This window comes from Mandrillus leucophaeus, unplaced genomic scaffold (genome assembly GCF_000951045.1).
Source record: "Mandrillus leucophaeus isolate KB7577 unplaced genomic scaffold, Mleu.le_1.0 Scaffold577, whole genome shotgun sequence".
In the NCBI taxonomy this organism is placed as follows: domain Eukaryota; kingdom Metazoa; phylum Chordata; class Mammalia; order Primates; family Cercopithecidae; genus Mandrillus; species Mandrillus leucophaeus.
Genome location: NW_012106219.1, coordinates 940,815 through 953,458, shown reverse-complemented (window position 1 = coordinate 953,458; position 12,644 = coordinate 940,815). Strand labels below are relative to the sequence as shown.

Below are 12,644 nucleotides of genomic sequence, written 5' to 3'. Positions count from 1 at the left end.
CATAAATATACAAAATAATAGAAATAACATAAATAGTTCGTAGAGTCAATACCTGCAACACCACAGGCACTCACTGCTTCTCTCCCTTCCTTCTTTTCTTCCCTTACGTTTCCCCTAGAAAAAACGCTTTGTTGTAACAATTTAGTTTTCATGGTAATCTCAGGACAGGAATTCCCATATACCTGAAAAAAACTGGAACTGAGAGTAGTTCTTTAATAAATGCTATTCTGAGGTAATAAATGCTATTCTGAGGCTGATTTCTTTTTCTCTGGATATATCTGCACATTTGTTCCTTTCTCTTTTCTCTTCTAATCAACATTCTGATCTTCTATTCTTTGTCATTTCTACTCTTTTTTTATTTGCTTTTTCACATAGCTTGTCCTGGCTTCCCCATTCCTTTCTGTATCATGGGAACTTTAATAACCTTTTGGTTCCCCTGCTGATTAGCTGAAGCTTTTATTTCCCCAGTTCTTACGATAAGTGTCTGATTGGTCCAGCCCATTTTTTTGAGTGAGGGCTATAACTCATTGGTTGCTGGACAGCCTATGGATGGGTCAGGTGACTATCTTTTGGTTCAGTTAGCTGCTTTGGTATAATTCCTTATACGAACTTCATGATTAGAAATTAGCATGTGAGATGTAGTTGATGATTGCTAACTTTAATATCCTGTTGGAAAATGTGTATATTGATGTTTCAAATAGGTTAATTTTTATGGAAAACAGTAACAAAGGATGATTTAAAGTTATTATTTAAACTGCTTAAATTTTTTAAATCAACTTTGCTTTTCCAAAAACAATTCAATTCTAAAATCATTGGTGGGGCAAATAAAGTATGCATTTTGGTGTGCATCTCTGACAGGAGGGTGCCACAGGGCCCAGAGCAGGATGTTAGGGTCAAAGTAGGGTGAGGAGGGCATCCTTTATGTGGGGGCAACCCGATGTGGCTGCTTGGTGTGCAGTGTCAGAGACTAAGCAGGGTGTGCAGGCAGCCGGTGCAGGGAGTCAGAGCACAAGGGAGGTGAGGAGGGCAGCCTACTGTGGGGAGTCGGAGCCCTACCATGGTGAGGAAGTGTCTATGCTAAGGGGTGGGGTAAGTCCAAAATTAGGAGTCGGTTCTGAGAAGAACAGAAAAGTGTCCACATGGGGGAAGGGTGGCTTTGGAGGTGGAAGATGGTTACTTACAGGGGGATTGATTAAATGAGTAAGTAAACTGAGGATGAATGGGTTCCAGGTTTCCCACTGTCAAAGAAGAGTTACAAATATAGAAAGGGAAACACTAAAATGAAGCATATGGTTTTATATTGGAATTGGATAAATGGATGTGAACTCATGTTTTTTAAAACATATAGACAGATACAGAATAAATATACACATATCTCTTCATGACCCTTCGTTTTCTTATATTCTCAATGATAAATAGATATAAGCATAGGTATATAGATAATAGAGGTGTAAGTTGAAGGCTAATTGTTTTTGCAATAAGTAATTCCTTCCAAAGGATATAGTAGTGATTTGATGTAGAGCTAATAATCTTTTGAATTGAAATATCTATGATTTGAAAACAAAATAACAAATTTTTAAGGTTACTGATTTACTTTTTTCTATTCTTTCCTTTGTAGTGTCCATAAATTCTTTAACTTACTAAAGGAAATTGATACTAGTACCAAAGTTGATAATGCTATGTCAAGACTATTGAAGAAGTATGATGTATTGTTTGCACTCTTCAGCAAATTGGAAAGGTAAAGTAAACATTTTATTAGCGTTATACTCTGATTTTTTTTGTCATTGTTCATAATTAGATTCTGGGAATTATTTAACACGTTTAGTAAAGTTAGTATTACTTCTTAAACTTGTCCCTTTTCATGTGAGCTTATTAATTCTTAGCTTTTGTATTTATCCAGTAATATGCATTCTGAATGCTTCCTGCAAAATTAACCGTTTTATTGTCCTTTCATGTCTTCCATTTGTTTTCAAAAACTTTAAGCTTATCTCCCATTGTAGCCTTCTCTGCCAGAAAACTTCTAGTTCTGAATAGAATGATGACATAAATTTAAACTTCTTCCTAATAGTGTTATTTAGTTTGGAATGAGAAAACACTGGCAATGGAAGGTGTATGTGACCTATACTATGAAGTAACGATTTGTACTCCCAATGGTGGCTTAGAAGACTTTTTCCATTACAGTTCAAGTAGGAGCATAATGAATATGCTTAGGTTAAGTTTTTTCTATACTTTTCATCAAAACTGTAGTCTCCTACCCCAAATGTTTCAGCCCTTAATTTGGCATATGTCTGTTATCATGTTTGTTTTGAGGCTCATTCCATTTGCGGTTAAGAGAACATGAAAGTTACTGTGTTAGCTAAATAAGCAATTTGTAATAGCATGGTAAAGGGAGAAGGGTAAAAGAGGCATGTCCGTATTCTGGAGAGAATGAGGATGAAGATAGAGGTGGAAAGAAGCATCTCCTTAGGAGGATGCCTCTATTTTTCTCCCCCTTTTTCTTTTTTGATCACTAAAGCTTGACAACTGTGGTGGAGGATGAGAAAAAATAGAGAAAAAACTCAAAGGCCTAGGGCTTTTGAAGGAATGTCTTTTCTTGCCCCTGGTTTTAATTGTAATATGGTAGCATTGGCCATCTTTTTTTTTTTTTTTTTTTTTTTTTTTTTTTTTCTTTTCTTGATGAGAATAGAAGCTTTTTGCACAGGAAAAAGGAGAATTTTAAATTATTAATGGAGATAAATTATCTAAATAATTTGCATAACAAACTTGAACTAATTATAGACTACTTTGAAAACACAGAAAGACATAAATAAAATATGAATCGACCAAAATGTCAACGGTGGAGAGAATCACTTTTCGTGTTTTAGAATGTTTCTTTCCTTTGGGTATTGTTTCACACTGAGCAGAATATTATGTGTTTGTGTGTGTGTGTGTGTGTGTGTGTTTTGCTTTTAAAATTTACCTAATTGTGACTTTCTACATTTTTTTCTATTCTTTAAACTTGTTTATGACCTTTTAATTCGTATCTGGTAGCTTATTTTAATATAATCCTAAATACAACGTTGCTTTAGAGATTTTTTTTGGTCACAATATTATTTAGACCCCTGAAAAACTGGAAACAACTGTGTATTCACAACTGAAGTTAAGCAATAAATATTAAACGTATCTAAACATAAAATATTATAAATATAAAATAAAATGTGATAAAGAATAATGGCAATATTGGAAAGTGCTTCTAATGTTAAACAAACGAAGCAGGATATACTCTGATTATAACTGTGTGTAAGGAAGGAACCTAGACCACTAATGCATAGAATGGAAATGACTGGAGAGAAGTTTACCAAAATGTTAACCCAAGTTTTATATGAGTAACCTACATTTGTAAGGAGGATGTATTACCTCTCTAGTAAACAAAGCAAGCAAAAACTTCTTTAAGCCAACTTTAATGAGTATCCTGTACATATAAGTACTTCAAGATCTATAATCATCAGGGTTTTTTTTTTTTTCTAGATACAGAATTTGGGGACTCGTTGGTAGGAGTGATTTGGGGTACAGGTCTGATTTTTTTTTTCCTGCTATGGTAATTTTGACTGGATGCTTCCAAGTTGTTTGCTCTGCTGTATGGGATAAGGAATCTGCTTGGATATTTGTTTCTGTTGTAAGAAGCAGAAATTACATAGCGGACAAAACATTACATTGTATATGTTTAAGGGTGAAGGGTAACTATAGTCGTGATTTTGGTCAGAGAAAAAACCATAGAAGGCAATGTCAGAATAGGGTTTACAAGAAAAACAGAAATTCACCAAGCAAAATGAGTGGGAACTGGGAGCAAGCATCTTAGAGATTAGCATGTGTACAAAGCCAAAGCAGTAATATCAGGATGTACTTTGATATTGCTAATAACTGAAAGGTAGGAAGGGATCAGATTGGTAGTAATCTTGGACTTTGCCCTACAGGCAGTGGAAACTCCTTGAATGATTTTAAACTAGGGAGTAACAGTCGGGTTTGGCCTCAAAAGACCACTCAGGACTTTGTAAAAGGGACTTAAAATTTTTATTGACAAATCATATGAGATAATTTAGAGTAAACTTTACTAACCTTAGGTGGATCAGCAGGGTTTTTCCTATCTTATTTATACCTTTTTTTTTTTGAAGAGTAATTGAGAGGATTAACTGTGATACCAAAGCCTGTTTATTTCAGAGTAGGCTATATGAATGTATATGACTAGCAGTTAAATAGGTTTTTATGACCCAATCTAGGATTCTAACCAACTACAGTGTTACAAATGAACATAGGGAGTTCAGTCACTGTAATTAGATATTACAGTGATGTGAGATGTCATAAATTGGGAAAATCTACTTGAACTTTGTTTTGTAATGCTGTACATTTTTTGTTTTTAAAATGTATTGTTTTTAAAAGATGAATAAAGCATGAGAAAACTACTATAACTTGTAAACTATGAAAAAATGTTAAAAAATCATAATATTTTTCTTTTCAGGACATGTGAACTTATATATTTGACACAACCCAGCAGTTCGTAAGTAGTTCAGAGAACGTTGTTTTTCACTTAAAAAAAAAGATTTTTCTGGAATAATCTCAAACATCTTGATAGTTAGGGTTAGTTTGATCGATTATAGCAGGCTACTTCATAAATGAAGCCCATAGATTTAAGTCCTGTGTAGATTATTTATCTTCTCACAAAGAAAATAATATAAAATACATGCCTTGTACTACAAGGAAGAACTAATAAGGTGGAATTGATTCAGGGCAACATATCACCAACTCTGAGAAAAATGCAAATTCCTTGACTAAATCTTTATTGAGGGTCTGTTAAAGGCACTTTATTAACTAAGAATCAGCATAATTTCTGTGTAAGAATAAATGTAAAAATCTGTATTACAATTTCCAAACGATTATTTTAAATGTATAATGCATGCTCGAACAGTATGCCAATATAGAGCTCCAGAGTTTTTTCTTGGAAATGGAATGAGTAGTACATGAGATTTTCTGCCCCATTGGAGTAGTATTGAAGATTATTAATATAAAGGGAAATTGTATATTTACTGATTAATTGATATCAATCTATTAATTCCAACAAGTGAATGTCTATGGAAAGATTATTGAGGCAAAGTGTTAAATTGGCAAACTAAAGTCATCCAAACCTTCATTTTTCTGCTCAGTGTTGATAATTAATCAGAAAAAAAGAGCAAAAAATATTAAGGTAATTTGAAACAAAGTATATTATAGCATACTATGTCTTTTACATATTTTTATATTAGAATTGAAATATTCAGTATTTCTTTTACAAAATTTTTCTCTCAAAATATATACTTTTTTTCTTAATTTTTTTTTTGCAGCTTCTCATGGTCAAGAATGTATACTGTTCTGTAGGCTAAATATCATATCTTAGAATTATAAGCTATAGAAACATTAAATGAATAGAGATAAATTCAGGTGTAAATTATGCATTTAAAATGGACTGCATTCTATTATGCATTTAACTAAGGTCATTTTTTTTTTAAATGCACAACAAGAAACAATCAAAAAGTATATCTGGAAAACTTTCTTTCAGTGATACATTTTTCCTGTTTTTTTCTGCTTTCTATTTGTTTAATAGGATATCTACTGAAATAAATTCTACATTGGTGCTAAAAGTTTCTTGGATCACATTTTTATTAGCTAAAGGTAAGTTCATTATATTTATTAAATGCTAATATTTCAAATGTAATGATTAAATTGGCATTCCTTTGGACTGAATTCCCCAATTTTTATTGAATAATGTACTCCTCTCTCATTCTCTACATGGCTTATTAACTGTTAGCAAGTTCTTTTAATTCTGGTACTAGAAACAACCTTGGAAGTGCTTTATTTCATTTATGTTTCTAATATTCCATCTTTCCTTCCTTTCTTTTTTTTAAAATAATGATGTTACTGTTTTCATAAAAATGATATTTGCTCATGAAAAATAATTCAAATAAAATAATTTTGGTCAGGAAAGCACAAAGAAAAATTACCTAAAATCCACCCAGGAATAATTGGCATTAAAATTACATAATTGGGATGCAGTTAAAGTATAGAGTTTTTATTATTTTTGTTTGTTTATGCAAACAGTGTTAACTTGTTATCAGTTAAAATAATGGGTTATAAGATAGTAGTTGCAAGCCTCATAGTAACCTCAAACCAAAAAACATACAATGTAGACATGAAAAATAAAAAGCAAGAAACCAAAGCATATCACCAGATAAAATTAACTTCACTAAAGGAAGACAGAAAGGAAAGAAAGAAGGAAGAGAAGACCACAAAACTACCAGAAAACAAATAACAAAATGGCATGAGTAAGTCCTTACTTATCAATAATAACATTGAGCATAAACGGACTAAAGTCTCCAATTAAGAAAAACAAGACCCATTTGATCTGTATCCTACAAGAAACACACTTTGCCTATAAAGATACACGCCAACTGAAAACAAAGGGATGGAAAAATATATTCCATGCCCACAGAAACCAAGATAAGAGCAGGGGTCACTATACTTGTATCAGACAAAGATTTCAAAAACTTTAAGGACAAAGAAGGTCATTATATAATGATAAAGGGGTCAATTCAGCAAGAGGATGTAACGGTGTTAAATATTTATGCAACTAATACTGGAACACCCAGATATATAAAGCAAATATTATTAGAGCTGAAGAGACACACAGGCCCCAATACAATAGAAATAGCTGGAGACTTCAACACCCCACTTTCAGCATTGAACAGATCTTCCAGACAGAAAAGCAACAAAGAAACATCAGACTTAATCTGCATTATATAGACCATATGAATCTAATAGATATTTATAGACCATTTCATCCAAGAATATACATTCTTCTCCTCTGCATATTGCTCATTCTCAAGGATAGACCATGTGTTAGGTTTAAAACATTAAAAAAGCATGAAATAATATCAAGCATATTTTCTGATCACAATAGAATAAAACTAGAAATTAATAACAAGGTATTTTGGAAACTGTACAGATACATGGAAATTAAACAACATGCTCCTGAATGACCATGGGTCAATGAAGAAATTAAGAGGGAAATTAAAAAAATTTTTGAAACAAATGATAATGGAAACTTATAACCAAAACCTATGGGATACAGTGAAAGCAGTACAAAGAGGGAAGTTTATAGCTGTAAGTGCCTACATCACAAGGAGGAAAACTTCTTTTTTTAAAAAAAATTTTTTTTCAGATTTGGGGGTACATGTGATGGTTTGTTACATAGGTAAACTTGTGTCACAGGGGTCTGTTGTACCGCTTATTTCTTCACCCAGGAATTAAGCCCAGTATCCAATAGTTATCTTTTCTGTTCCTCTCCCTCCTCCCACCTTCCACCTTCAAGTAGACCCCAGTGTCTGTTGTTTCCTTCTTTGTGTTCTTAAGTTTTCATCATTTAACTCCCACCTATAAGTGACGTCATGCAGTATTTAGTTTTTTGTTCCTGCATTAGTTTGCTAAGGATAATAGCCTCCAGCTCTATCCATGTTCCTGCGAAAGACAGGATCTCATTCTTTTTTATGGGCTGCATAGTATTCCATGGTGTTTATGTACCACATTTTCTTTATCCAGTCTGTCATTGATGAGCATTTAGGTTGATTCCATGTCTTGTGGATAGTGCTGGAGTGAACATTTACATGCTTGTGTCTTTATGGTAGAATGATTTATATTCCTTTGAGTATGTACCCAGTAACGGGATTGCTGGATCCAAGGGTAGTTCTGCTTTTAGCTCTTTGCGGAATCATCAGACTGCTTTCTACAATGTGTGAACTAATTTACACTCCCACCAACAGTGTATAAGTGTTCTCTTTTCTTTCCAACCTCACTACTATCTGTCATTTTTTGACTTTTTAGTAATAGCCATTCTAACGGGTGTGAGATGGTATCTCATTGTGGTTTTGATTTACATTTCTCTAATGATCAGTGATATGGAGCTTTTTTTCATATGCTTATTGTCTGCATCTACGTCTTCTTTTGAAAAGTGTCTGTTCATGTGCCTCGCCCACTTTTTAATGGGGTTGGTTTTTTTCTCTTGTAAATTTGTCTAAGTTCCTTATAGATGCTGGATATTAGACCTTTGTCAGATGCATAGTTTGCACAATTTTCCTCCCATTCTGTAGTTTGTTTACTGTGTTGATTGTTTCTTTTGCTGTGCAGAAGCTCTTGAGTTTAATTTGATCCCACTTGTCAATTTTTGATTTTGTTGTGATTACTTTTGGTGTCTTTATCATGAAGTCTTTGCCCATTCCTATGTCCAGGATCTATCCTTTTTGGTTTTTTTTTGAGACAGAGTCTCACTCTGTTGCCCAGGCTGGAGTGCAGTGGCAAAATCTTGGCTCACTGCAACCTCTGCCTCCCGGGTTTAAGTGATTATCTTGCCTCAGCCTCCTGAGTAACTGGGACTACAGGTGTGCACCACCATGCCCGGCTAATTTTTGTATTTTTACTAGGGATGGGGTTTTACTATGTTGGCCAGGCTGGTCTTGAACTCCTGACCTCAGGTGATCCACGCTCCTCAGCCTCCCAAAGTGCTGGGATTACAGGCATGAGGCACCACACCTGGCCATCTTTAATCCATCTTGAGTTGATTTTTGTACATAGTGTAAGGAATGTCCAGCTTTAATCTTCTGCATATGGCTAGCCACTTATGCTAGCACCAGTTGTTGAAATGAGAGTCTTTTCCCCATTGCTTGTTTTTATCAGCTTTGTCAAATAGATCAGCTGATCCTAGGTGTGCAGCCTTATTTCTGGGTGCTCTATTCTGTTCCATTGGTCTACACTATTCTGAAAAAAATGTGCCTGTGCCTGTTTTTGTACCAGTAACATGCTGTTTTGGTTACTGTAGCCCTGTAGTATAGTTTGAAGTTGGATAATGTGATGCCTCCAGCTTTGTTCTTTTTGCTTAGGATTGCCTTGGCTATTCGGGCTCTTTTTTGGTTCCATTTGAATTTTAAAATAGTTTTTTCTATTTCTGTGAAGAATGTCATTGGTAGTTTGATAGGAATAGCATTGAATCTGTAAATTTTTGGGGGCAGTGTGGCCATTTTAATGATATTGATTCTTCCTATCTGTGAGCATGGGATGTTTTTCCATGTGTTTGTGTCATCTCTGATTTCTTTGAGCAGTGTTTTGAAATTCTTGTTGTAGAGAGCTTTCACCGCCCTGGTTAGTTGTATTCCTATGTATTCTTTTTGCAGCAATTTTTAACGGGATTGCCTTTCTGATTTGGCTCTCAGGTTTGCTCTTGTTGGTGTATAGAAATACTAGTGATTTTTATACGTTGATTTTGTATCCTGAAACTTTACTGAAGTTGTTGATCAGCTGAAGGAGCTTTTGGGCTCTAAGTCTATAGGGTTTTCTAGATATAGAATCATGTCATCTGCCACAGAGATAGTTTGACTCCCTCTCTTCCTATTTTGATGCCCTTTATTTCTTTCTCTAACCTGAGTGCTCTGGTTAGGACTTCCAATACTTTGTTGAATAGGAGCAGTGAAAAAAGGGCATACTTGTCTTGTGCCAGTTTTCAAAGGGAATGCTTCAAGCTTCTGCCCATTCAGTATGATGTTGGCTGTGGGTTAGTTATAGGTGAAAAAAGAGGAAAAACTCAAACAATCTAACATTGCATCTTAAAGAAGTATAAAAATAAGAGCAAATCAAACCCCAAATTAGTAGAAGAAAAGAAAGATCAGAGCAGAAATAAATGAAATTGCAATGAAAAAAAATTGCAAAAGATCAATGAAACAAAGTGTTTTTATTTAAAAGTTAAACAAAATTGACAAGCCTTTAGCTAGATTAACTAAGGGAAAAAGAGAGAAGATACAAATAAAATCAGAAATGAAAAAGGAGATATTACAACTGATACTGCAGAAACTAAAATTATAGAAGTCATTAGTGGCTTCTATAAGGAACTATATGCCAATAAACTGGAAAATATAGAAGAAATGGGCAAATTTCTAGACATGTACAACTTACCAAGATTCAACCAGGAAGAAATCCAAAACCTGAGCAGAACAATAACAAGTAATGAGATTGAAGCCATAAAAAGTCTCCTAGTAAAGAAAAGCCCGGGACCTGATGACTTCACCGCTGAATTGTACCAAACATTTAAAGAAGAACTAATATCAATCCTACTTAGAGTATTCTGAAAAATAGAGTAGGAAGAAATACTTCCAAACTCATTCTATAAGGCCTGTATTACCCTGGTAATACCCTGTATTACCAAAACCAGATAAAGACACACTACAAAAAGAAAACTACAGGCCAGTATTTCTGAGGAATATTGATACATAAATCTTCAACAAAACACTAGCAAACTGAATTCAATAATACATTAGATAGATCATTCATTATATCCAAGTGGGATTTATCCCTGCAATGCAAGGATGGTTCAACATACACAAATCAATGTGGTATGTCATATCAACAGAATGAAGGACAAAAATCATATGATCCTTTCAACTGATGCTGAAAAAGCATTTGATAAAATTCAGCATCCCTTCATGATCAAAACCCAAAAAAAACTGAGGATAGAAGAAACATACCTTAACATAATAAAAGCCATATATAACAGACCCACAGCTAGTATAATACTTAATGGGGAAAAACTGAAAGCCTTTCCTCTAAGATCCAGAACATGACGAGGATGTCCACTGTCACCACTGTTATTCAGCGTAGTACTGGAAGTCCTAGATAGAGTAGTCAGACAAAAGATATAAAGGGAATCCAGATTGGAAAGGAAGAAGTCAAGTTATCCTTGTTTGCAGATGATACAATCTTATATTTGGAAGAACCTAAAGACTCCACAAGAAAACTATTATAACTAATAAACAAGTTCAGTAAAGTTAAAGGATAGAAAAATCAACATATGAAAATCAGTAGTGTTTCTGTATGCCAACAGTGAATAATATGAAAAAGAAATTTTAAAAGTAATCCTATTTACAATAGCTACACATAAAATAAAATGCCTAGGAATTAACCACAGAAGTGAAAGATCTCTATAATAAAAACCATAGAATACTGATGAAAGAAATTGAAGAGCACACCAAAAAAATAGAAAAATATTTTATGTTGTTCATGGATTGGAAGAATTAATATTGTTAAAATGTCCATACTACCCAAAGCAATCTATAGATTCAATGCAATTCCTATCAACATACCAATGACATTCTTCACAGAAACAGAAAAAAATAGTCCTAAAATTTGTATGGAACTACAAAAGACCCAGAATAGCAAAAGCTATCCTAAGCAAAAAGATGACATTGCTTGACTTCAGATTATACTACAGAGCTATAGTAACCAAAACAGCATGGTACTGGCATAAAAGCAGACACATAGACCAATGGAGCAGAATAGAGAGCCCAGAACCAAATCCAGACACCTACAGTGAACTCATTTTTGACAGTGACCAAGAACATAGTCTGGGGAAAAGACAGTCTCTTCAGTAAATGGTGCTGGGAAAACTGGATATCCATATGCAGAATAATGAAACTAGACCCCTATCTGTCACCATATACAAAAATCAAATCAAAATGATTAAGGACTTAAATCTAAGACCTCAAACTATGAAACTACTATAATAAAACATTGGGGAAAATCTCCAGGACATTGGTCTGGGCAAAAATTTCTTGAGAGATACCTCACAGACAGGCAACCAAAGCAAAAATGGACAAACGAGATCACATCAAGTTAAAAAGCTTCTGCATAGCAAAGGATACAATGAATGAAGTGAAGAGACAACCCACATTCTGTGGGAAAAAATATTTGCAAACTACCCCTCTGACAAGTAATTAATAACCAGAATATGTAAGGAACTCAAACAACTCTATGGGAAAAAATCTAATAATCTGACCAAAAAATTGGCAAAAGATTTGAATACACATTTCTCAAAAGAAGACATACAAATGACGAACAGGTATACGAAAAGGTGCTGAACATCAGTGATCATCAGAGAAATGCACATCAAAACTACAATGAGATATCTATCTCACTGCAGTTAAAGTGGCTGATATTCAAAAGACAGGCAATAACAAATGCTGGCTAGGATGTGGAGAAAAGAGAACCCCTGTACACTGTTGGTGGGAATGTAAATTAGTACAACTACTATAGAGAACAGTTTGGAGGTTTCTCAAAAAAATTAAAAATTGAGCTGCCATATTATCCAACAATCCCACTGCCAGGTATATAGCCAACAAAAGGAAGTCAGTATATCAAAGAGATATCTGCACTCCTATGTTTGTTGCAGCACTGTTTACGATAGCTAAGATTTGGAAGCAACTTAAGTGTCCATCAACAGATGAATTGATAAAGAAAATATGATACATATACACAATGGGGTACTATTCAGTCATAAAAAAGAATGAGGTCTAGTCATTTGCGACAACATGGATGGACCTGGAGATCATTTATGTTAAATGAAATAAGCCGGGTACAGAAAGACAAACATATATTCTCATTTATTTGTAAGATCTAAAACTCAAATCTGAACTCATGGACCTAGGGAGTAGAAGGATGGTTACCAGAGGCTGGGAATGGCGGGGGTGGGGGGCGGATTTGGGGGAGGTGAGGATGGTTAATGGGTCCAAAAACATAGAAAAAATGAATAAGACCTGTTT

At 34.3% G+C, this 12,644-nt stretch overlaps 1 protein-coding gene across 1 annotated transcript in view; it reads left to right on the top strand.

Moving 5' to 3' along the window:
* RB1 (retinoblastoma 1) overlaps window positions 1–12,644 on the top strand; it is a 198,301-nt gene that overhangs the window by 51,028 nt on the left and 134,629 nt on the right. The window contains exons 4-6 of the mRNA XM_011998626.1: window positions 1,619–1,738; window positions 4,496–4,534; window positions 5,615–5,682. Coding sequence (XP_011854016.1) covers window positions 1,619–1,738; window positions 4,496–4,534; window positions 5,615–5,682 — 227 coding nt within the window. The remainder of the gene's footprint in view (window positions 1–1,618; window positions 1,739–4,495; window positions 4,535–5,614; window positions 5,683–12,644) is intronic.